The sequence below is a fragment of the Puma concolor genome, chromosome A2 (assembly GCF_028749965.1).
Source record: "Puma concolor isolate L17-30 chromosome A2, mPumCon1.1.hap2, whole genome shotgun sequence".
NCBI classification, from domain to species: Eukaryota; Metazoa; Chordata; class Mammalia; order Carnivora; family Felidae; genus Puma; species Puma concolor.
In genome coordinates this window covers 159,975,974-160,002,099 of record NC_141668.1, presented here as the reverse complement: position 1 = coordinate 160,002,099, position 26,126 = coordinate 159,975,974, and the positions used below count along the sequence as shown (strand labels likewise).

Sequence of the window (26,126 nt, the reverse complement as noted above, 5' to 3'; positions counted from 1 at the left end):
CCCAAACCCTATCATGGAAGTTAGACCTAAAGTTGCATGTGACCCCTTCCTTCACATGTTGTGTGACCTTCACCAACATTTCTCATCTGCCAAAAGGGGTACCCATACCCTTGACCTTTCTTTGTGCTATCTTGAGATAGCACTGTGTCCTCCAACAGAGCCCGCAGATAGATGTAAGTACACAGGAATGAGAAATTGATGTTTTATTGAAAGTAATGTGGGGAAAAACAGAAAAGGGTTTCCATAAGCAACACCCTTTAAACCTTCTGTATGTTCTTATCCAAGCACTGAACCGTCTCCTCCCCTCACTCTCTTCCCCTCCCTTCCTCCCATCCTCCCTCCCTCCCTCTTTCCCTTCACTTCGCATTCTGACATCCTTCACTCAACACCGATCAAGGTAGAAAAACTCCCTTAGGGTCTATCCTCTGCTAGGACAGAAGGAACTATATACACTGTCAACCAACTTCTTGGAGAGAAAGAGTTTATTTACTTTTTGTACATTTTTATATTAAAGGGTATATAAAACACTGGACACATGCCTGAAAGAAAAGCTGATGGCATTTATTATTATGCATACTCTTGTTCAGCCGTATGGTGATGAAGGGAAAGTCTTTCCTTCCTTCTCCATTTGAGAAGAACCATGGGCATCAGTGCCCAGACACGTCCATGTGATGCCCCCCCCCCAACTCATCCACAGGTACATAACACATTTGTAGACAGAAGTAATGGGATGGAGTTCCTCACATGGGGTCTTGAACAGGAGATCATGATCTCTAGATCCTATGCAAGAGGGAGGCACACAAATTGGAGAAAAACGAATACCTAGCAGGTATCCAACACCTATAGATGCATTCAACAATACTTACTCAGTATTTTCTTATGTAGAATCCCTACAACAGGCTTATGGAGATGGACTTTATCATCCCCAACCCTACTGTCATTTTCCTCACCGCCAAACTGGCTGTCAGGAGCTTAGGGGACTGAATTTTCTCTGGAAGCTTTTCTTTATGGCATTCTTGAGCTCCTTATTCCTGAGGCTGAAAATGATCGGACTGAGAAAGGGAGTGAAGACTGTATAGGTGGTGGCCATCAGGGTATTACTGTCCATAGAATGGGGGCCCTTGGGCTTGAGGTAGATAATGGAAGCAAAGCTGTAGTGCACAATGACCACCGTGAGGTGGGACACACATGTGGAGAAGGTCTTGTGCCTGCCCTCAGCAGAGGGGATCCGCAATATGGCGGCCATGATGAAGACATAGGAGAGGACGATGAGGAATAAACAGCCCATCAGAGCTGAGACACACACCAGGATCACAGCCAAGGTGACAGAGGAATTCTCATTCCCACAGGCCAATTTCAAGAGGGAAAACACATGGCATAGAAAATGGTGGATCACATTAGACCCACAGAAGGTGAGGTGAAAAACTATCAGGGTCACCATCATCCCCATGATTGAGCCACCAGCCCAGGTCCAGGACACCAGACGGGCACAGCTACGGTTGCTCATGAGCACATTGTAGCGCAGGGGGTGGCAGATGGCCACGTAGCGGTCGTAGCCCATGATCATGAGCAGGAAAGAGTGGGTGAAGCCGAACGTGAAGGAGAAAAACATCTGGCTGGCACAGGCCGTCCAGGTGATGGTGCGGTGGGTGGAGAGCATGTCAACCAGCATGCGAGGGGTGACAGCAACAGTGAACAGAATCTCAGAGGTGGACAGGGCGCACAGGAAGAGGTACATGGGCGTGTGCAGGCTGCGCTCGCTCCAGACTGTGGCCATGATGAGCAGGTTCCCCAACAGCGTGAACAGGTACATGAGCAGGTACAGCAGGAAGAAGGTGGGCAGGAGATGCTGTGGGAAGTTAGAGAATCCCACGAGGATGAACTCAGTCACCATGCTATAGTTCTGACCAGGCACGGGTGCTGCATCTGGTGAGATCAGAAGAGGAATGAAGGTGACCAGCATGACAATCATGAGTGTATACAACAATATATGAAATGGGGAGACTATAGACGCAGTATGTTAGGATTGGGAAAGTGACCCGGATACTCACTGGTTCTGCTGTTCTTTAGCACGGAACTGAAAGTCATGAGCGGTGCTATAAATAAGAAAAAGAAAGAAGGTATGTACGGATGGGAAGGAAAGAGACATGCTCCTTCACCCAGAAAAAGTAAAGAATGAAGACATAAGGTACCACAGCAATAGAGAGCACAGTCTGCAGAAGACAAGATCGGCTCGCAACACTCAGTATTTCTCACAGAATTACTCCAGCAGTAATCATTCAAAGTATAAGCTTTGAGCAAAACTAAGATAACATTCCCAACGGTGACACAAACTGTAAAGACACGGCTCGCCAACATTGTGGTCTGGTGATTTCTTAACACTCAAGAAAATGTGAGACTCTGATGGGTAGTACAACTCTCCGTTTTCACCGTATTAGAAGTTAACACCGAGATTCTTTAAAATACTTATTATGCATACATTCAAAAGAATAGTCACCTGCTCAATGTCAATACAGGTAACATGTTTTTAGAAAGTAACTACATTTACAAAATTAACATTTGGTGAGAAGAGTTGCTGTTTTTTGCTTGTTTGTTTGTTTTTACATTTTAACAAACTTGGTTGGGAAACAAATTGATGCTCATACCTGCCTCTTCATTCAGCCTGTGGCAACATGTTGTTTTAGTTGAAGCATATGATGAAAAATGGAAAAGTAAGGAACTGATGTTCCCCCAGAAAGGGTCTCCAGGACCCCAGGGTCCTCATATCACACTTTGAAAACTTTTGCTATAAAATATCTAGGAATTAACGAAACACATGCAATACATCCAAATTCAGAAATGTTAACCATTAGTAAAAATGTAGGAGGTGATCTGAATATATGGAGGGCAATCTACACTCTTGGATGGATGAGTGAATATGGTAATGATTACATCATCAACACACCTACATTATGTCTATAGTGAGTCCACTGTACATTTGATAAAAGTTTCCTTAAGTTCCTTCTGAAAAATAAAGTCAGTGCAAAACCATACCAATCTTGCAAAAATCAGCCCTGACCAGGTACAAAAAGATTGAGATCATACCATGCATATTTTCAGATCACAATGCTAGGAACTTGAAATCAACCACAAGAAAAAATTTGGAAAGCCCTCAGATATATGGAGGTTAAAGAACATCCTTCTAAGGAATGAAAGGGTTAACCAGGAAATTAAAGAAGAAATTTAAAAACACATGGAAGCAGGGGAACCTGGGTGGCTCATTTGGTTAAACATCGGTCTTCGGCTCAGGTCATGATCTTGCAGTTCATTTCAAGACCTGCGTCAAGCTCTGTACTGACAGCTCAGAGCCTGGAGTCTGCTTCGGATTCTGTGTCTCCCTCTCTCTCTGCCCCTCCTCTGCTCACGCTCTGTCTCTCCCTCTTTCTCAAAAATAAATAAACATCAAAAAACTAAAAAATAATACATGGAAGCAAATGAAAATGAAAACACAACAGTCCAAGCCCTTTGGGATGCAGCAAAGACAGTCCTAAGAGGAAAATGCACTGGAATTCAGGCCTGTCTGAAGAAGCAAGAGAGGTCCCAAATACACAACTTAACCTTACACCTAAAGGAGCTAGAAAAGGAGCAGCAAATAAAGCCCAAAGCCAGGAGAATAAGGGAAATAATAAAGATTAGAACAGAAATAAATGATATAGAATAAAAAAAAAAAAAACCAGTAGAACAGATCAATGAAACTAAGAGCTGGTTTTTTGAAAGAATAAGCAAAATTGATAAACTCCTAACCAGACTTCTCAAAAAGAAAATAGAGAGGACCCAAATAGATAAAATCACAAATGAAAGAGGAGACATCACAACCAACGCCACAGGAATACAAACATATACGAGAATACTATGAAGAATTATATGCCAACAAGCTGGACAATCGGGAAGAAATGGACAGATTCTTAGAAACTCATGCACCACCAAAACTCAAACAGGAAGAAACAGAAAATATGAACAGGCCCATAGCCAGGAAAGAAATGGAATCAGTAATCAAAAATCTCCCCAAAAATAAGAGTCCTGGGGCAGATGGCTTCCCAGGAGAATTCTACCAGACATTTAAAGCAGAGTTAACACCTATTATTCTCACACTGTTCCAAAAAATAGAAATGGAAGGAAAGCTTCCAAATTCATTCTATGAACCCAGCATTACCTTGATTCCAAACCCAGACAAAGACCCTCCTAAAAAGGAGAATTACAGGCCAATATCCCTGATGAATCTGGATGCAAAAATTCTCAACAAGATACTAGCAAATCGAAGTCAACAGTACATTAAAAGAATTTTTCACCACAATCAAGTGGGATTTATTCCTGGGCTGCAGGCCTGGTTCAATATTCACAAATCAATCAATGTGATACACCACATTAATAAAAGAAAGGATAAGAACCCTATGATCTTTTAAATAGATGCAGAAAAAGCATTTGACAAAATACAGCATTCTTTCTTGATAAAAACCCTCAAGAAAGCAGGAATAGAAGGAGCATCCCTTAACATCATAAAAGCCATATATGAAAAGCCCACTGTTAGTATCATCCTCAGTGGCGAAAAACTGAGAGCTTTCCCCCTGAGATCAGGAACACAACACAGATGTCCACTCTCACCACTGTTGTTCAACATAATGTTGGAAGTTCTAGCCTCAGCAGTCAGGCAACAAAAGTACTAAAAGTCATCCAAATTGGCAGGAAGAGGTCAAACTTTCACTCTTCACAGACGAACGATGCTCCACAAGGAAAATCCAAAAGACGCCACCAAAAAACTGCTAGAGCTGATACGTGAATTCAGCAGAGTTGCAGGATATAAAATCAATGTACAAACATTGGCTGTGTTTCTGCTCACCAATAATGAAGCAGCAGAAAGAGATATCAAGGAATCAGTGCCATTTACAATTGCACCATTAAAATGGATTAACTAGGAGAGAAATGCCCTGGCAGGGGAAGACGCATTATAGACATTATACACATCATTGTCAATTTCAAGTGTGACCCTGGAACAGACACCAACACCGATCAAGTTGGCTGCACACCTCAGAAAGTACCCCAGTGTGATGCAAAACTTGATATATGATAAAGGTGGGACACAAATCAATGGAAAAAGATGGATTGTGTAAGAGTTTGTGGTGGGAAAATCCGTCCCGTTTAGAAGCAAAGTAAATGTGAATTTCTGCCTATAAACACATGCATGGGTGGAATCCAATTGGGTTTCTGACATAAATATGAAACATGATGCTATGAAGTTAATAGAAAAAGGTGGAGGAGAATAATTTTCTTGAACTAGGAGTGGGGATCTTCTTTTGTTTTGTGTTTGTTTTTGGTTTTGAGAGAGAGAGAGAGAGTGAGCAGGGGAGATGGGAAAAGCCAGAGACAGAGAATCTGAAGCAGGCTCCAAGCTCAGTGTGGAGCTTGGCCGGGTCTTGATCCAATGGCCCTGGGATCACGCCCTGAGCTAAAATCAAAAGTTAGACACTCAGCCGACTGAGCTACCCAGGCATCCCAAGAAGGACTTTTTAAACAAACTCCAGAAGCACAAACCTTACATGATTTTGAAAGATACAACGACATCAACAAGAAGCATTTTTGTCCAACAGAAAATATTCTGGATCCAGTTAATGGAGACAGAAAGGTGAGAAAAATCATGTTCATTGTGCAAAAAGGACCAAGGAATACAATCTAGAATAAACAAGAAACCAGTTACATCTACAACAAGCAACAGCTCCATACAGAAATAAGCAGAGGGAAAAGGAAGAAAAAGGAGCAAAGGTTTGAGCAGAGAACTTACAGAGGGTGTAGCACAGGCAAATAAAAACATGCTAATAAGAAAAAAGAGAGAGAGGGACAGAGAGAGACAAAGGAAGGAAAATGCAGTGGAAATTCAGTGTATATCTATTCAGTGCCCCAAGTTAGAAACTCCCTGGTGTGGATCAGTTTTGGGGAGAATGCAACCCTCGTGCACGGCCTGTGAGAGCGCAGAATAGTGGAAATGAGGAGTGCACGCGCTCTGTGCCCCAGCACATGTGCTCCTGAACATCTATCGCGATTGCTCAAAGGCATTTACAGGGGAGCATGTCCGAGGGGGTTTCTGTAGCATTGCTTTTAGTGGGGAACTGGAAAGCCTGCTTGTCCATTCTTTGGAAGGGGGCAGGACCCATGGGCTGGATGCAAACCCTGCAGCCCCAGCCAGGAGATCGATGCACGCACAGCAGCATAAATCAACCCATAAAATGTGTTGAATGAGTGAAGCAAAAAGCAGACGAACGCTCCAGCATAATAACATTTCGGCATATTAAAAATAGAGCAGCTGACACTATTCTGTAGGATGCTGTAACGGTGGATACATGCCATTATGCATCTGTCAGAATCCACAGAACCCACGACACAGACAGTGAACCCTAATGTATCCCGTGGGCTCTGGTTGTAGCCATATTGGCTCACCAACAGGAACAAATACACTATTCCAAGAGGTAAAAGAGGAAACCGTGTGAGGGAGAGAGGAAGTATGTGTTTTCCTGCAAACTTCTAATTTTTCTATAAAATCAAAAAGTAAAAATTTTTCTATGAAATTTAAAAGGATACAAATAATTCACAGCACATATATGCACAGAGAAGACAGTACGCATGTACAAGAGCACATGCAAATCAAAGCGCATACCTTTAGTATGGGAGAAGGGTTGTTGACACTGGAGGGAACAGGTGGTCGAAAGGGAACGTGAGCAAAATAAGAGAAGGACGTGATGAAAACGAATGCTTGTCAAGTGCAGCGACCCAGAAATGTCATTGACTCAAAGCTCTGCACCTGACATCCACCATAAAACAAAACAAAAATGTTTTTATGAATAACTTGAGCCTCGATGCCACCCACAGCTCCTGAAACCCTCGGCTCTGGGGCAGGACCCAGCCATAATTGCACCCCCTGGTCTTACTGATGTGTTGTTCCGAAGGATCCCCCACAATAGGGGTCAGCCTGGAGCCTAGAGGACACGGAACCAGCAGGACAGGGAGGGACTTTCCCGGAGTGAGGAAGCCTGGGCTGGTGAGCTGGAAATAAAGCCTTCTGACCATGCAGCCTTCCCCCCTCCCCAGACCAGGAACCGGGACACCCGTGTCAGCCCCCTTCTGTGCCTCAACCCCCATCACTCAGCACCCTCTCCCCCTGCTAAATAGCTGTCTGTGTGTTCTCCTCCTATCCATATGCATGGCTCCACCTCCCTCCCTGCACTGCTCACTGCCCCAGGCCCCTCCTCTGCTCCCACTGCACTCTGGCTTCCAGAGAGAACTGTCTGAAACGCACCCCAGGTGTGCAGTCATCAGGGCCAGGGTTCAAGCCCTAGCTTTGGTATGTGTGTCTGAGAAAGAACGTTCTAGCCCTGAGCCTCCTCTCCCCAACTGAAAAATGGGAGTAAGCAGACAACTATCTTCAGAAGGTCCAGAGGATTCATGGAAAAGGCTCCATGTTTACCTAACATGGGGGGTTATCCCTGATGCTGATATCTTCCCTGTCCTCTGAGCTGCTTTCCTGTCATCAGTCTGTACCAGATGCACCAGTTGGTCACATTCCAAACTCACGGCCTCTGTAGTGCCATTTGCACTAGGCTGAGTGAAGAGCCCAGGACCCAGCATGGGCACCCTGAGAAGCCCCCCTGGCAGGTGTCCAGAGCTAAGAATCTGTCTTACAACCCTTCAACCAGGCCCAGTTCCCATCCACTGTCTGAGTCTTGTTCCCTACAAATGTCCCATTATTGCCACCTACCCTGTCCCTCCTGGTCCCCCTCGTGCTGGGCTGCCTCTTCCAGGAAGCAGCCAGCAGGGGAGGACAGAAGACGCTCTCTTGGGTTATTCTGTCAGCAGCACACAGGGGCAGGTGTGGGGCCAGGCCTCTGGGCTCCTGGAACTGATGCTGTGTGCTTTATCCCTGCTGCAGCTTCCCAGCAGGCTGTTCCCCAGGGCCTCCTCAGGGTCTGGAGTGGCCAAGAGGATCATCAGAGGATCTCTGGGGATGTGCAGCCCCTACTCCTTCCTCCAACTCCCCAACACAACCAAGACTCCCCGCTGTCTCTGTCTGCCCTGAGAGCCCCAGTCCCTGCTGAGGACTAGGAGCTCCCAGTCTTGGGGGAAACAGGGCTGGAGTAGATGCCCTCAGTCCCTTAGGGTCAAGGAAGAGTCAGAGGAAAAGCAGGAGCTGGTGCAGCCCACAGTGGGAATCCAGAGCTCTGCTCTGGGGTCAGGGCAGCTGGAGGGTGTCCCGGAATAAGGGTAATTTAGAGCTGGGTCTTGGGGACTGATTTCCTTTGGTCAATAGAAGTTTTCAGTGTCTCCTGGTCACACTGGATAGCCCCACCTCCCCCCACTGGTCAAGTTCTACCCTATCCCTGTTGTCCTGGTGATCCGAGCCAGAACATCTCCACTAGTACGTGCATCCTTGGGCTATAATAACACATTTGGTCTTTGTCCCCTTCATGACACACAGCTCCTAAAGCCCTTGTCTCAGAAGTGATGATACTGGATTTTGCATGCTAAGGAGATGCGTGGTGGTTGGGGGCTCCTGGATAGTCTAGGAAGGAGGCTGCTCCCCTGAACGGCCAAGGTGAGATCAGAGAGCTGGGACTTCCAGGTGGGGAGAGGGGCTATGGATTGATATTCAATCTCCAAGGACCAATGATTTAATCAATCATGTCTGTGTAATCAAACCTCCACAAAAACTCCCTAAGCAATGGGAATCAGAGGCCTTCCCATTTGTGAACACGTGGAGGTGCTAGGAGGGTGGTGTGTCCGGAGAGGGCATGGAAGGTCCTCGGTCCTTCCTCCACACCTTGCCTGATGCACCTGTTTCACCTGGCTGTTCCTGACTTGTGTCTTTTATAGTAAACTGGGAAGAGTAAGTGTTGCATTTTCCTGATTTCTGTGAGTCATTCCAGCAAAGTATCCAAAATGAAAGGGGGGAATTTAGAAACCCCAACTGTGAAGTCCCATCACACAAAAGTGCAGGTACCCTGAACACTGAAAACTTGTCACTGACATCTCCAGGTAGTTCGTGTCAGAAGTGAACTGAATTATGGGACTGCAAGTTGGTGTCTGGGAAGCTGAAGAATTGTTCATTGTTGTGGGAAGAACTCACCCATTCGGTCTTAAGTGTTAGGCGTAGAAACAGCTCACTTCCTGTGTCCCTCTGTCCGATCAGCAACACAGTCCATTCTGCCTCTGAAATCAACCTCCAGTCTGCCACTCGACCCAGTCCAGGATGCCCACGTGCACCTCTGCCCATCTCTTCCTGCGTCTTCCCACCCTGCTGGCCCTCAGCAGCCTGCTTCCCTCACAGTAGCCAGGGGGACTCCCTACAAACAGGAATCTGACCATGGTGCATGGGCTTAAAATGTACCTCTTGGTATAATTACTTTGGAAATCCATTTGGCAGAATCTATTCAAGCTGAACATAGGTATCCCCTATGACTCAGCATTTACACTGCTAGCTTCAGACCCAACACAACATGTAAGTATTAATCCACGAAGGAACATGTAGTAGACGTCATAGGACCCCCAAGAGGAAACATCTACAAATATGTTGACATACTCAATTACCATACACATCTTTTCTGTGTATTTAAAATTTTTTTAAATGTTTATTCATTTTTGAGAGAGAGAGAATGGGAGACACAGAGTGTGAGTGTGAGGAGGGGCAGAGAGAGAGGGAGACACAGAATCCAAAGCAGGCACCAGGTTCTGAGTCGTCAGCACAAAGCCAGATTGCGGGGCTTAAACCCACGAACCATGAGATCATGACCTGAGCCGAAGTCAGATGGTTAACCAAATGAGCCATCCAGGCTTTCCATCTTTTCTGTATTTATTTTGAGAGTATTTAGAGTTCCTTGGAACAAACTCTTTAAGTGGACGCCATGGTCTTGCATGATCTTGCCCTACCCACCTATCTGCCTTCACATTCCAGAATTCCTCTAGCCACCTCCAACTCTCTGGGCTGTGCTAGACAACGATTGTCCCCAAATGCACCATGCCTCTGTCACCCTGAACCTTTGCACTTGCTATACTGTTGGAAACCCATCTTCCACCTACCTGCCTTGCCTGAATCATACTTACACTCCCTCATGTCTCAATGTAGACATCACCAATTGCCAAAGTCTCTAAATCCCAGGTTGGATCTGTGACCCACGCCAGCTTCTTCAGATCCCTAGGCTGCCTTCATCACATCTCTGACCATTCTGTGCTGTCATCTTTGGTTATATGACAGATTCTTTCACTGGACCATGAAAAGAGAGAGCAGAGACCTAGTTCTTGGGTATAGCTGGATCCCATCACCTATAATATTTCCATATGAAATAAGTGTTGAATAACATTTCTTTACTATATGAATGAATAATGAGGGCAAAGTGATGTGAGGACACAGAGCAGTCCTTTCTGTTCATGATCATGGGCTATGACTGCTACATAGCCATCTGCCACCCCCTGTGCTACGATGTGCTCATGAGTCCCCACAGCTGCCCCTGGTGCTGGGCTGGTGGTTCAGTCATGGGGATGATGGTGACCCTGATAGTTTTTCACCTCACCTTCTGTGGGTCTAATGTGATCCACCATTTTGCCTGCCATGTGCTTTCCCTTCGAAAGTTGGCCTGTGGGAAGGAGACATCCTCCATCACCTTGGCTGTGATCCTGGTGTGTGTCTCAGCTCTGATGGGCTGTTTATTCCTCATCGTCTTCTCCTATGTCTTCATCGTGGCCGCCATACTGAGGATCTACTCAGCTGAGACCTTCTACATGTGTGTGTCACCTCACTATGGTCATTGTGCACTACGACTTTGCCTCTATTATTTACCTCAAGCTCAAGGGCCTCCATTCTATGGACAGTAACACCCTGAAGGCCACCACCTATATAGTCTTTACCTCCTTTCTTAGCCCAATAATTTTCAGCCTCAGGAATAAGGAGCTTAAGAATGCCATAAAGAAAAGCTTCCAGAGAAAATTCAGTCCCCTAAGCTCCTGATAGCCGTTTGCTCATGAGGAAATATGGGAGAAGAGCTGGGGATAATTACTTCTGTTTTCATAGGACTGAGGTAAGATATCACTCATCATCAGGGAAATACAAATCAAAACCACAGTGAGATACCACCTCACACCAGTCAGAGTGGCTAAAATTAACAACTCAGGAAACAACAGATGCTGGTGAGGATGTGGAGAAAAGGGAACCCTCTTGCACTGTTGGTGGGAATGCAAACTGGTGCAGCCTCTCTGAAAAGCAGTGTGGAGGTTCCTCAAAAAATTAAAAATAGAACTACCCTACAACCCAGCAATAGCACTACTAGAATGTACCCAAAGGATACAGGAGTGCTGATGCATAGGGGCACAGGTCCCCCAAGGTTTATGCCAGTGCTTTCAACAATAGCCAAATTATGGAAAGAGCCTAAAGGTCCATCAACTGATGAATGGATAAAGAAGATGTGGTTTATGTACACAATGGAATATTACTTGGCAATGAGAAAGAGTGAAATCCTGGGGCGCCTGGGTGGCTCAGTTGGTTGAGCGTCTAACTTTGGCTCAGGTCATGATCTCATGGTTCGTGAGTTTGAGCCCTGCATCGGGCTCTGTGCGGACAGCTCGGAGCCTGGAGACTGCTTCAGGTTCTGTGTCTCCCTCTCTCTCTCTGCCCCTCCCCAGCTTGCACTCTGTCTCTCCCTCTCTCAAAAATAAATAAACATTAAAAAAAAAGAATGAAATCCTGCCATTTGCAGCAACGTGGATGGAACCGGATGGTATTATGCTAAGTGAAATAAGTCAGTCAGAGAAAGACAGATACCATATGTTTTCACTCATAGGTGAAACTCAAATAAATGAAAATATACATATCGTTGGGTGTTGGATACATGCTGGGTATTTGTTTTTCCCCAATTTTTTACACCCCTCTTGCATGGGATCTAGTGATCATGATCTCTTGTTCTTGACCCCATGTGATGAACTCCTTCCCATTACTCTGCCTAAGAATGTGTTATCTTCTTATGGGCAGGTGGGGGGCATCACATGGATATGTCTGGGCAGTGACGCACAAGGTCTTCTTGAATGTTCATGCAAGGGAAGATTTTCCCCTCCTCCAACATAAGGATAAAGAAAATTAAGCAGAGTAATTATATATGACTCAGCATTTCATCCAGCACTTTACCAATGGTTTATACTACTGTCTTTTAAATTATAACAAATGCACAAAATAAATTAAACTTTTAGTATCTAAGAAGATGAGTTACTATGTATAATTTCTCGCTGCCTTGGAAGGGATAGATTCTAAGGGAAGTTTTCTATGTCAAATTGGGTTCAGAAGGTGACCTGGAGAGAGAGAGAGACAGAAAGAGATACAGAGAGATAAGTAGTGGCATAGGAATCCTTTAAATTGATCTGAACAGACACTTGAATAAAATTGGATATGGGGCCAAATCTGGGAAAGGAATGAAGAATGAGCAGGAAGTTGGTAGCAGGGTAATTTTCACATGAGGAAAGGAAAGGGAAGGGAGAGTGAGAGAGGAAGAGAGGGGGAGAGGAATAGGGAGGAAAAGAGAGAGAAAGGGGAGGGGGATCAGTGCTTAGATAAGAACATAAGGCATGTTAAAAGGGTTTTGCTTTCTGACAGGTTATGGAAAGTCTTTTCCCTTTTTCCCCACATTACTTTCCATAAACATCAATTTCTCATTCCTGAGTTTGGAAGAATCTATTTGGGGGATTTGTTGTAGGCACAGTGCTATCTCAAGATGCACAAAGAGAGGTCAAGGGTATGGCTACCCCCTTTATGCAGATGAGAACAGTTGGTGGAGGTCACACAACATGTGAAGGAAAGGGTCACATGGAGATTGAGGTCTGTCTGACTCCCATGCTGGGGATTGGGAAACCATAGGTCTGAGGATCCAGGAAGGGGGCTTTCTGTGAATCTAAACTACTACTCAAAGGGGAGGCCAGATGTTTGAGTTGGAGGCAGAAGATGTGATATAATGTTAAACCCACAGCTACCAGTCACCTCGTGAGCATTCAAGACTCTCCTCAGTGGTCAATGAACAAGGACAACACAGGAGACCAAATATTTGCTTGGTTATATCATAGAGAGGCTTATTTTGATGTGGACCCTCAGGCTCGGATCACCAGGACGACAGGGATAGGGTCGAACTTGACCATGAGGGGAGGTGGGGTGATCCAGAGTGTCCAGGAGACAGTGAACATTTCTATTGACAAGGAGAAATCGCTCCCTATGACCCAGCTCTAAATTACCCTTATTGTGGGAAGCCCTCCAGCTGCCTTGACCCCAGGGCAGAGCCCTGGATTCCCACTGGATTCCCAGTGGATTTCCACTCTGGGCTGCTCCAGCTCCTGCCTTCCTCCTGTCCCTGCCCTGACCCTAAGGGACTGAGGGCATCTACTCCAGCCCTGTTTCCCCCAAGACTGGGAGCTCCTAGTCCTCAGCAGGGACTGGGGCTCTCTGGGCACCAGAGACAGCAGGGAGTCTTGGTTGTGTTGGGGAGTTGGAGGAAGGAGTAGAGGTTGCAGGTCCCCAGAGGCCCTCTGATGATCCTCTTGGCCTCTCCAGACCCTGAGGACAGCCTTCCAGATTGGTGTCCCAGGGAGGCCCTGGGGAGGAGCAGGATGGAAGTTGCAGCAGGCATAAAGCACGCAACATCAGTTCCAGGAGCCCAGAGGCCTGGCCCCACACCTGCCCCTGTGTGCTGCTGACAGAATAACCCAAGAGAGTGTCTTCTGTCCTCCCCTGCTGGCTGCTTCCTGGAAGAGGCAGCCCAGCACGAGGGGACCAAGAGGGACAGGGTAGGTGGCAATATTTAGGCAGTTGTGGGGAGCAAGCCCGGGTTGGGGGTGGGAACAGGACTGGGGAGAAAGGTGGTAAGACAGGCTCTTAGCCTTGGGAGCTGATGGGACTTTTCTCGGGTAGCCCCTGCTGGGTCCTGAGTTCCTCACTCAGCCTAGTGACCTTTGCAGCTTCTAGGTCACTATTGTTGATTGGGACTGATTCTGTCCCCCTGAAATATTTGCACATGCCCGGAGGCCCTTTTGTTGTCACAGCTCATGGGGAGGAAGGGATGCTACTGGCATCTGGAGGGCTGAGGCCAGGGATGCAGCTAAACGTTGTACAATCTGGTAGTAGTGTGGGGCGTTTGTTCCACTGGTGAACCAATCAGGACACGTTATAGTAACTCCGCCCACATTTACACTAGGGCTCACTGTCTGTGTTGCAGCCTGTGGGTTTGGAGCAGTGGATAGAGGCATGTATACAGCGTTCCAGCATCCCACAGAATAGTGTCAGGTGCTCTGTTTTTAATGCGCCCAAATGCAATTATGCTGGAGAGTTGAGCTGCCTTTTGCCTCATTCACTCGGTGTCATTTTACGGCTTCATTTATGCTGCTGTGTGTGCATGGAACTCCTGGCTGGGGCTCCAGGGTTTGCATCCGGCCCATGGGACCTGCCCCCTTCCCATGTACGGTTCCCAAGCAGGCTTGTCCATTCCCGCACTACAAGCGGGGCTTCATCCCACAGGCTCCGTCCAGGTAGGTGTGCGCCATGGAGATAGAGGTTCAGGTGCACGTGAAGGTTGCACTTCTCCATTCTCAGTTCTCACCCGCAGGCCGCGGGACTGCTCCCTCCCCGTATAGCTGTAGGCATTGGGCACTTCCTAATCTGGGGAAATGAATAGGTGCACAGGGAAATCTCAGGGTCGTTTTCCCCTTCCCTTTCCTTGTCTTGAAACCATCTGCTCACTTGCCTGTGTAACCCCTTCTGTGGGTTCTCTGCTCATGTCCTGGACTCGTTTCTGTATGGAGTCTCTTCTTCTTAATGTGCTGGTTTCTTATTTACTGTAGACAGTATTCCCTGGTCAATTTTAGTCAAGGCACCGGCTCCTTTCCCAAATTTCCATCTGCCTGTTCATGTATCCTGGATATTCCAGGGTGTCCTGGATGTTTTCATGTATGTTTCTTTTTCTAAGCAGTTAAATGAATTTAATGAAATGGCGTCAGCACTCACAGAAGATATGCTTCTGAAATTCAAATGCTCCTTTACCGATTAAGCATGCCATAGACACATTTCATGCCTTTTTAAAATCACCTCAACATCTGTGCTTTTGATGTTTGGTTACAAACTCCTCCTTCACTTATAGATCACAAAGTCATTCTCCTGAATCCTTCTCCTACTGACTTTATACTTCATTCTACATGTGAAATCCATTTGGATTCCACCTTTGTGTGGAATCTTAGGCAGGAATTCAGATTTATACTGCTTCCGGGGCACCTGGGTGGCTCAGTTGGTTGGGTGTCCGACTTCACCTCAGGTCATGATCTCACGGTTTGTGAGTTTGAGCCCACGTCGGGCTCTGTGCTGAGGGCTGGGAGCCTGCAACCTGCTTCGGATTTTGTCTCTGGCTCTCTCTGCTCCTCCCCCGCTTGTACTCTGTCTCTCTGTCTCTAAAAGAAATAAACATCAGAACAAAAATTTTAAAAAGATTTATACTGCTTCATAGAATGACCAGTTTCTCACCACAAACCAGTAAACAATCCATTATTTTCATTTGATTTGTGCTCCCACCTTTATCGCATATTGGGTTTGGAATGGTGCAGGATGTTTTGTGAGATATCCAATCAGCACGACACAGGTGTCACACATATCATCTATCATCCATGTCTTCTCCAGGGTCGCATTAAAAAAATTTTTTTTTAACATTAATTTATTTCTGAGAGACAGAGGGAGGCAGAGCATGAGCAGGGGAGGGGGAGAGAGAGACACAGAATCTGAAGCAGGCTCCAGGCTCTGAGCTGTTTGTCAGCACACAGCCCAATGCGAGGCTCGAACCCACAAACTGCGAGACCACGACCTGAGCCGAAGTCGGATGCTCAACCGACTGAGCCACCCAGGCGCCCCCAGGGTTGCATTTTTAAAAATGATTCTGATTTGGTAGTGAGTCTCAACTCTGGGAGAGACATCTCTCTGTCTCTCTTGTGTGCTCCATTTTAAGAAGACCTGTATAGTTTTTTTACTAGCTTTATTTTTCAGAAGTAGGCTTAGCATAGTTATTAAATTTAACTTCTTCAGTTGTAAATGCAGCTGCACTGAGTATAATTTGGGGAGGAACCAACATGACTGCTATATTGGTTCATCCCATCTGAGAGTACATATTGATTTCCAGTTTTCCACACAGCCAGACCATCTTCTGTCCTCGGAGGTGTATTTCGTTAATTCCTAGATATTTTTTTTTAATGTTTCTCAATGTTTATTCACTTTCGAGGGAGAGACAGAGAGTGAGTGGAGGAGAAACAGAGAGAGAGAGAGACACAGAATCTGAAGCAGGCTCCAGGCCCTAAGCTGTCAGCACAGAGCCTGACACGGTGCTGGAACCCAAGAACTGTGAGATCATGACCTGAGCTGACGTTGGACGCCCAACTGACTGAGCCACCCAGGCGCCCAATTCCTAGATATTTTAAAACAAAGGATATCAAAGAGTAATCTGAGGACACTGGGGTCCCAGAGACCCCTTCTGGGGGACCAACAGGTCCTCACTTCTCTAGTGAACACGAGGATGTGTTTTCATCATGTGCTTCAACTAAAACAACATGTTGCCACAGGCGGGACGAAAAAGCAGATACCAGCATCATTGTGTATGCCATCCAGCCAGCACTGGAAAATTTTGCTAAAATGTAAAAGAATGCCACAATTCTCACTAAGTGAGTTTTTAAAATGTGGTTACTTTCCTAAAAAGTTAGTTACATTAACATGATACCGATTGTTCCTTTAGGTTGAATCAAAGATTGATCATCGTTCTTTTAAATGTGTAAGGAACTCAATATTTTTCAAAAGTCTTAGGATTGGGGCACCTTGGTAACTCAGTTGGTTAGCGTCTGACTTCGGCTCAGGTCATGATCTCACAGTTTGTGGGTTCAAGCCCTGAGCTGGTTTCTGTGTTGACAGCTCAGAGCCTGGAGCCTGCTTCGGATTCTGTGTCTCCCTCTCTCTCTCTGCCCCTCTCCTGCTCTCTCTGTTTCTCTCTCTCTGATAAATAAACATTAAAAAAATTAAAAAATAAAAATAAAAAAATCTTAGTTTTAATTACAAATACTGTAAGAATGGAGAGTTCTAACTCAGTTAAAGAAAAGCCCTCTATGGGGCGCCTGGGTGGCGCAGTCGGTTAAGCGTCCGACTTCAGCCAGGTCACGATCTCGCGGTCCGTGAGTTCGAGCCCCGCATCAGGCTCTGGGCTGATGGCTCAGAGCCTGGAGCCTGTTTCCGATTCTGTGTCTCCCTCTCTCTCTGCTCCTCCCCCGTTCATGCTCTGTCTCTCTCTGTCCCAAAAATAAATAAACGTTGAAAAAAAAAATTTAAAAAAAAAAAAAAAAAGAAAAGCCCTCTAGGGGACTCAATAGTTATTTAGCGTAAACAGATCCTGCAACCAAAACATTTGAGAGCTGTCTCCTTATAGTTTGTGTCACTATTGGTGATGTTATCTTACTTTTTCCACGAATTCTATCTTTTATTTGTTTTATTTTATTTTATTTTATTTTATTTTATTTTATTTTATTTATTATTTTAAGAGAGAGTGAGCACGAGTGGGGAAAGGGCAGAGAGAGAGGGAGAGAGAACCCCAAGCAGGTTCTGTGCTGTCAGCCCTGGGGCTCGAACCCATGAACCATGAGATCATTATCTGATCTGGCTTCAAAAGTAGAATTCAAAGATCCATCACTTACATACAACACACAGTGCTCATCACAGCAAGTGCCCTCCTTAATCCTCATCACCCATCTAGCCCATCTCCCACTTGCCTCCCTCCGTCAACCCTCAGTTTGTTCTTTATGGTTATGAATCTCTTGGGGCACCAGGGTGCCTGGGTGGCTCAGTCAGTTGAGTGTCTGACTTTGGCTCAGGTCATGATCTCACAGTCTGTGAATTTGAGCCCCCACATTGGGCTCTGTGCTGACAGCTCAGAGCCTGGAGCCTGCTTCAGATTCTGTGTCTCCCTCTCTCTCCGCCCCTCCCCTACTCATGCTCTGTCTCTCTCTCACTCTCTGTCAAAAATAAATAAACATTACAAAAATTAAAAAAAGAAAGAATCTCTTGGGGTGCCTGGGTGGCTCAATTGGTTAAGCATCTGACTTTGGCTTGGGTCATGATCTCACAGTTCATGAATTTGAGCCCCACATCAGGCTCTATGCTGATAGCCTGGAGCCTGCTTCGGATTCTGTGTCTCCCTCTCTCTCTGTCCCTCTCCCACTCACACTCTGTCTCTCTCTCTCAAAAATAAGTAAACATTAAAAAAAATCTCTTGTGGTTTGTTTCTCTTTCTTCTCTTCCCCCCTTCCCATATGTTCATCTGTTTTGTTTCTGAAATTCCACATACAAGTGAAATTCATATGACATTTGTCTTTCTCTGATTGACTTATTTCACTTAGCATAATACACTTTAGCTCCATCCATGTCATTGCAAATGGCAAGGTTTCATTCTTTTTGATCGTTGAGTGTTATTCCAGTGTGTGTGTATATGTACGTATATACATACACACAATACCACATCTTCCTTATCCATCCATCAATCGATGGACATTTGGGCTCTCTCCATAGCTTAGCTATTGTTGATAATGCTGCATGTGCCCCTTCAAATCTGTATTTTTGTATCCATTGGATAATACCTAGTAGTGCAGTTGCTGGAATGTAGGGTAGTTCTATGTTTAGGTTTTGGAGGATTTGCATGATTATTACGGGTATAATTCTACAGGAAATACTGAATTTGGGAAGTTGACCTCATCTTCTGCATCTTGTTCTAATATAGTTGTCTTCATTCCTTTACCTTTCTAGGTAGATGATCACGTCTATTCCCTTCCAATCCTGATATTCCTTCTTTACTTTTTCTCAAGCATCACCGCCAGCTTCACTTCCCATCTAATGAACAGCAGAGGCAGTGAGTAACCTTGGCTTCTTCCTGATGCTAAAATAATACATCTATTTCTCCCACTTCGTGTACTATTTGCTAGTTTTGTGCTGTATATTCCCAGTAAGCTAAGAAAGTCCTAATTGACTTCATGTTGAGAAGAAGCTTTTAAAAAGAGTTTTAAGGTATATACATCTATCACCATTATGCTGTATATCTAAAATGGTGCAATACTTTATGACAATTATGTATTAATTTTTAAACCATAAATAGTAATGGAACTTTAGCAATCCAGGATTGCAGCTTGAATTCATATAATTATATGATATTTATTTTAGTTTATTCCTGTGACTGATCACATGATAGGTTTTCTGATGCTGAATCAACCTTGTTATTCATGGGATAAATTACGAACCTTCATTCCCTTTCTGATCTCACCAGATGCAGCACCCATGGCTGGTCAGAACTATAGCATGATGACTGAGTTCATCCTCGTGGGCTTCTCCACTTTCCCACAGCATCTCCTGCCCGCTTTCTTCCTGCTGTACCTGCTCATGTACCTGTTCACGCTGCTGGGGAACCTGCTCATCATGGCCACAGTCTGGAGCGAGCGCAGCCTGCACACGCCCATGTACCTCTTCCTGTGCGCCCTGTCCACCTCCGAGATTCTGTTCACCGTTGCCATCACCCCTCGCATGCTGGTTGACATGGTCTTCACCCACCGCACCATCACCTGGGCGGCCTGTGCCAGCCAGATGTTTTTCTCCTTCACTTTTGGCTTCACACACTCCTTCCTGCTCATGATCATGGGCTACGACCGCTACGTGGCCATCTGCCACCCCCTGCGCTACCATGTGCTCATGAGCCCCCGTGGCTGTGCCCGCCTTGTGTCCTGGACCTGGGCTGGTGGCTCAGTCATGGGGATGATGGTGACCCTGATAGTTTTTCACCTCACCTTCTGTGGGTCTAACATGATCCGCCATTTTTTCTGCCACGTGTTTTCCCTTCTAAAGTTGGCCTGTGGGAATGAGAATTCCTCTGTCACCTTGGCTGTGATCCTGGTGTGTGTCTCAGCTCTGATGGGCTGTTTATTCCTCATCGTCCTCTCCTATGTCTTCATCGTGGCCGCCATATTGCGGATCCCCTCTGCTGAAGGCAGGCACAAGACTTTCTCCACATGTGTGTCCCACCTCACGGTGGTCATTGTGCACTACGGCTTTGCCTCCATTATCTACCTCAAGCCCAAGGGCCCCCATTCTATGGACAGTAACACCCTGATGGCCACCACCTATACAGTCTTCACCCCCTTTCTCAGCCCGATCATTTTCAGCCTCAGGAATAAGGAGCTCAAGAATGCTATAAAGAAAAGCATCCAGAGAAAATTCATTCCTCTAAGCTCCTGATGGCCAGTTGGGTGGTGAGGCATATGATTGAAGGACTGAGAATAATGATTGTCTCCAGGGGACAGTTGTAGGAATTCAGTATATGGAAATACTTATTAGGTATTGTTGGATGCATAGGGTTTTGGAGCAGGATAGGTATTAGTTTTTCCCAATTTTTTTTTACCTCCCTCGTACATAGGCCCTAGTGATCAGTGTCTCTTCTTCTTGATCCCATGCAATGAACTCCTTCCCATTACCTCTGTCTAAGAATGTGTTAGCTCTCTATGGGCCAGTGGAAAGCATCACACGGATGTGTCTTGGCACTGATGCACAGGGTTCTTCTCGAATAGACAAGCAAGAGAGGACTTTCTCAAACTTCCCTCACCATAGGAATAAACAAAAGTAAGCATAATAATAAATGCCACCAGCACTGGGGTTTTAGTTATCAGGCACTGTGTCCAGTGTTGTGTAAGTACTATCTTTTAATTATAGCAAATGCACAAAAGAGCGTTCACTATTTTATTCTAAGGAGATGGTTCCATGTTTATAGTTCCCACCTTCTTTGGAGGTGATAGACCCTAAATGATTCCTAATGTTGAGATGAGTTGAGTGAAGGATGTCAGAATGCAAAGTGGAGAAAGAGAGTTTGAGAGCCAGAGTGACAGAGAGAGAAAGCGGAGAAGATTCAGTGCTTGAGGAAGAACATACAGATTGCTAAAAAGGTGTTGCTCTCTGACATCTTAAGGAAATCTTTTTCCCTTTTTTCCCATATTACTTGCAATAAAACATAAATTTCTTATTCCTGTGTTTACTTGAATCTATCTGTGGGATGTGCTAGAGGGCACAGTGCTATCTCAGGATGGGACAAAGAGAGGTCAAGGGTGTGAGCACCCTCTTTATGCCAAGGGTTTGGAAACCATGTGTCTGAGCACCCAGGACGGGGTCTTCCATTGGTATAAATTCTTACTCAAAGCTGTGGCCAGATATTGGAGTGTCAGGCAGAAGGTGTTTTATAATAATAAACCTATGATGGCTGTCACATATGAATGCCTGCTGTCTGCCAAATGCTGTGGGAAGGGTTTCCTATACGTTTACTCTTCTAAGTCTCAAAATGAATTATTCTTTCTCTGCATTTAGATATGACCCACATCTATTACTATTCACATTTTTGAAATGCATAAAATGCAAATGTGATAGATAATTTGTCCTGGGTCACACCACCTTGAAGGCGGGAAGCAGGAATCGATTACAATGTGCATGTGTGTGCAACTGGTGAACAGGAACCCGCCTCTCTCAGGTGTCTACAGAGAGAAGTGAGGTAGTGACTGGGAGGAGAAGGCTGTCATTAGAGGGAAGAGACCCCTTTCAGGGAAGGAGGGCAGGTGCAGCCCTAGGCACACACCCGTTTCACACAGCCAGAGGGAAACACGGACTCCAGAGGAGTTCATGAGACACTTTGTCTCATGAACACTGACAACGAGAGCTTGGCAAAACCGGCTACGGCAGTTTTGGGGTTCCACTCATTATTTTGCTCATTATTGGTGTTACTGACGGATGCCCCCACCATTCCTAAGATGTGCTTCTCCAGAGTCTGTGGCTGTGTTCCCTGACCCATCAAGAGAGGGTGTTCAGATGAGGAGGAGGGTGTTGTAGTTTCGGGGCAGAAGATTTATATGCTTTGTTACAGCAGCCCCAGAAACTGACTCCTGAAGTGGTGTCCTGACATGAAATGTTTTGGGGTTTCATTACAAAATCAGCTGAGTTGCAGGGGGAGAAATGACAGATTAAGTACTTACACGAAGGGGAAACCACCAGGAATTGATTGGTAGATCTCAAACTCATCTCTTTAGACAGAAAGGTGACACTTTTACCAGGCCCGTTTTTCTTTTTTAAGGTTTTTTTTTTTTTTTTTTGTATTATTCAGGAATCCCCAGAGAAACAGAACCACTAGGATGGATGTGTATACAAAAAGATGTGTATATGTACATAGGTGTATATAACATATATAACACATATAACATGTAATAATGTTAGTTTATGTTTTAAATTCATGCTTTGAATAACTTCTTGCTATTTTTTTTAATGTACCATCTCATCACATATATGACGTTTTCCCTTGGTCCTGGAACAGTAGTCTTTCAGTTACTAAGCTAATTAAATGCAAGATGTATAATTTAGTTCACAAATTATAATGCCTTTCCTTTGAGGCACTGATTTTTAAAACCGAACAAAAAGCTTTGAAATCAGTATCAAAAGGAAAAGCCCATTTGGCACATAGTAGAAGTTTATTAAATATTTGTTATTTGACTACAACACTCAACTTACTGAATAAATATTGATCTGGTGCAACCACAGTATATTATATATTATAGTATGTCATAATTGTGTTGTTCCATTTTATAAAATGTGATATGTCTGCATCCAGCTCTTCCTGTCCCCACACTGAGGGTTTTTTTAGTGCCAGGTTACATCAGTGTTGTTTCGGATCCCAAGATTCAGAGCGGGTCCCTTAGCTAGAGCTCAGTGAGGATGTGATGGATGGATGAAGGAAGGAGAGAGGATGACAGAAGGGTGGAATGACTAGTGGGGAAGAAGAGAGGGAGTGGGAGGGAGGGAGGGAAGGAGGAAGGAGAGAGAGAAATATCCACAGAGGAAGGGGCATTCCCAGGGCCTCAGCCACCTTCTTTGGACATGGAGGAGTTCGCATCCAGCTTCCAGTGCTCTGGGGCCAGGTCCCCGGGATCTGCCTCAGGGGAGGGCACCCTCAGAGGTAACACTCTTGCCCCGCTCACTTCTGGCCCCCGTGCAGCAGCAACCAGGGTATCCAAGGCAGACATTGTGAGAGAGAGAAAGGGGTGGGCTCCCCAAGGGGGTGGGGATAGGAGGTGGGTAGGGGGCACTCGCCTGCAGAGCAGAGATTGCCCTGGACCCCGGGTTGGCATGACTCCACAAGGTGTGTCTGTGTCAGGAGCTGGAGTCTGGCAGCCAGAGGAGGGTGGAGTCGAGAGGGGAGGTCAGCGGGCACAGTGCACCAGCAGACGGGGCGTGAGGCCAGAGCCAGGGCTAGACCACGGCACACAGAGGCCGGCAGTGGGGGCCAGAGATGGTGGCTGAGGGATGAGGTCCAGGAGGAGCTGAGTCTGGTGCCCCGGGATTGCTGGGCCGCCCCAGGCCCCTGCTGCCCCCAAATGCTTCTTTCCTGCATGAGAGAGAGACCCCATCCTGACACCCAGCCCAATCATCCACTTTCCAGGTGGGGTCCTGGGTCCTCCAAGCATTGGCTGGCTTGGCTCTGAGAGAACACTTGGGGACAACCTTCTGGGGGCTGGGTGAGGGGGCAGAAGCAGTGCTGTGATATGGGGGTGAGCCCTGCCCCAAGGTAAGTATTTGAAGCCTTGTCATCAAATCTCAGTGATATAGGTAAATGACAGATTGTGTATCATGGATATATTAGTATGTATCATCGAGATGCATGTGTCAGTGATGCAGATACAAATACGCATACCTGTGTGTACCTCTTTTCCAATCTTTCACCAGAGCTGCGGCTTCAGAGCCATCCCCTGTGCTCTGTGGCTGTCAGGTTTGTTTTTTCTATATGTCGTGTAGAGCTTCGTGGCTCACGCCCACCCCATGTTACTTGGCCCTGCCCCCAGGTGAGGGTGGGGGTGTCTCTGACTGCCCCTGACTGTCTGCCATCACAGGCAAGGCTGCCATGAATGGCTTGACCACGTCCCCTCGCGGAGCTGAGTTTCAGATGGAGATCTAGAAGGGTTTGCGGGACCTTGGGCAAGTGTCCCCTTAATCTGGCCGTGAACCACCAAGTGAGGACGTCTTCAGTCTACTCATCTCACATCTGGGCCAACACAGGGCGGATCCAGATTTCTAAGTCTTGCCGCTCTAGCAAGCGGATGGGGAGCCTGTACCCACTGTGTTCACAGATTGCTGCTGTTTTATTACTTTTTTAATGTTTATTCATTTATTGAGAGAGAGACAGACAGACAGACAGAGCAAGCATGAGCAGGGGAGGGGCAGAGAATCCCAAACAGGCTCCACCCCATCAGAGCAGAGCCCAATGCGGGGCTCGAACTCACGGACCATGAGATCACGACCTGAGCTGAAACCAAGACAAGGACGCTTACCCTACTGAGCCACCCAGGCGTCCTGAGTGTTGCTGTGGTAAACCAAATTCCTCTCCTTGCTAATGAGCCGCTCATGTCCTTGTTTGCTGCTGGCCTAGTGCGTTTCCTCAGCTGCAGATCACCTGTGCCCCCCTCTTGCCCACTTTCTATCATGATGCCTGTCCTTTTCCTCATTGGTTTCCTCATTTCTCTTTTTTCTCACTGTAGATTCTAGATATTACTCTCTTGTCAATGGGTTCTTTTCAGCTTGATCGAGGTATACATAATATACAAAGAGCTGCGTATATTTAACGTGTACATTTTGATGACTTTGGACATACGCCTACAATTGTGATACCATCCGCACAATCAAGGTAATAGATGTTATCTACCACCTCCAAAGATTCCTCATGTCATCTTCTGTGTGTGTGTGTGTGTGTGTGTGTGTGTGTGTGTGTTAGTAACTTTAAAGGACATCTACCCTCTTAACAAGTTCTTCCTTATTGAAATCTAGTTGACAAATAAACTTGTGTGAATTTAAGGTGTACCGTGTGTTGAGTTGGTATGTTTATTCATTATAATGCGATCGCCATTGCGCTAATAGCTAGCATGTCTATCAGGTCACGTGATCATCATGTCTGTTTTAGTGTTGGGGATAAATAAGATCTCGTCTCTTAGCGAGTTTGATGATGAGAATACAATATTGGCGTCTATGTTCTTAACAAGTGTTTAATTGTGCACTATCGTCTTGTTAACTCTAGCTTGTAGGTTGAACGGCAGAGCTCAGGAACTTATACAGCAAGTAGCTCTCTGTTCTCTGTCATCTGTAACCTTTATCCATGATGCTCTTTGTTAAAAGGATTCAGAATTTCCTTGTAATAGAACTGATCTTTTTTACTGAAAGTTTGTGCTCTTTTTTCTTTTTAAGGAACGTGTTTCCTGTTCTTGGAGCACAAAGATCCTATTACACTTGCTGTCATTAGCTATGTTTTTATCTTTCACAATTACGTTTTCAATCTATCTTGATTCTCTTTTTGGTGGGGTATTGGGAGTCTAGTTGTGGTTTTTGTTTGTAGAGAGAGGTACTTTCCTCAACAGCATCCCCTAAACAATTCACCTTTTTTCCAAATGATTTGTGGTGTGACCTTAACCACACATGAATGGCTCTGTCTCCGAGCTCTGATTCCAGAACCACTGGTCACTGTCTGTCTTTGCACTGATCCCACACTGCTTTGTTTCCAAGATGCTGTCGCGTGTCTACAGAGTGCAGTCTCCCCCCACCTCCTGTCATTCTTCATTTCCAGATGGACTCAGTTATTCATGGGTCCTTATTTTTGATAAACATTTTGCAATACGTTTATGCTCTTTCTCAAGAGTCCAACTGGATGTTTTTGAGAGGATTACATTGAATGTATAGATTAAATTTGGGGAAGAATGAACATCTTTCTGATATTGTCTTTTGCTTTCATCCATTTTGTTAAGTCATCTGTCATGTTTCCTGTCTGTTAGAGGTCTCATAGTTCTCCATGAAGCTCCTGTGTGTACTTGTTTAAAGTAATTCCTAGACTGTTGTCAGGTTTTGTGCAACTTTGAATGATACCTTCTTTTGTAATGTTTTATTATTAACTAATTTTAGACTTATGAGAAAGCTGCAAAAAGCATACAGAAACCTCTCATCCTCCCCCCACCAACCC

General features: G+C 45.5%; 2 protein-coding genes and 1 pseudogene across 2 annotated transcripts; 2 read left to right on the top strand and 1 right to left on the bottom strand.

Moving 5' to 3' along the window:
- Positions 1-964: 964 nt before the first annotated feature.
- On the bottom strand, positions 965-1,912 carry LOC147583684 (olfactory receptor 10H3-like). Its single transcript, XM_086684674.1, has one exon. It carries the CDS (start codon positions 1,892-1,894, stop codon positions 965-967), a length of 930 nt encoding a protein of 309 aa, XP_086540800.1. The 5' UTR covers positions 1,895-1,912.
- Positions 1,913-7,651: 5,739 nt separating this feature from the next.
- On the top strand, positions 7,652-11,023 carry LOC112852356 (olfactory receptor 10H3-like; annotated as a pseudogene).
- An 8,361-nt stretch (positions 11,024-19,384) lies between these two features.
- LOC112852675 (olfactory receptor 10H3-like) lies at positions 19,385-20,335 on the top strand. The gene has a single exon (XM_025916203.2). The coding sequence runs from the start codon at positions 19,385-19,387 to the stop codon at positions 20,333-20,335; it is 951 nt and encodes a 316-aa protein (XP_025771988.2).
- Positions 20,336-26,126: the final 5,791 nt, after the last annotated feature.

Bases quoted from the DNA above. Each gene is read 5' to 3' on its own strand.
- LOC147583684 (XM_086684674.1), bottom strand. From the start codon at position 1,894: ATGGTGACTGAGTTCATCCTCGTGGGATTCTCTAACTTCCCACAGCAT.
- LOC112852675 (XM_025916203.2), top strand. From the start codon at position 19,385: ATGGCTGGTCAGAACTATAGCATGATGACTGAGTTCATCCTCGTGGGC.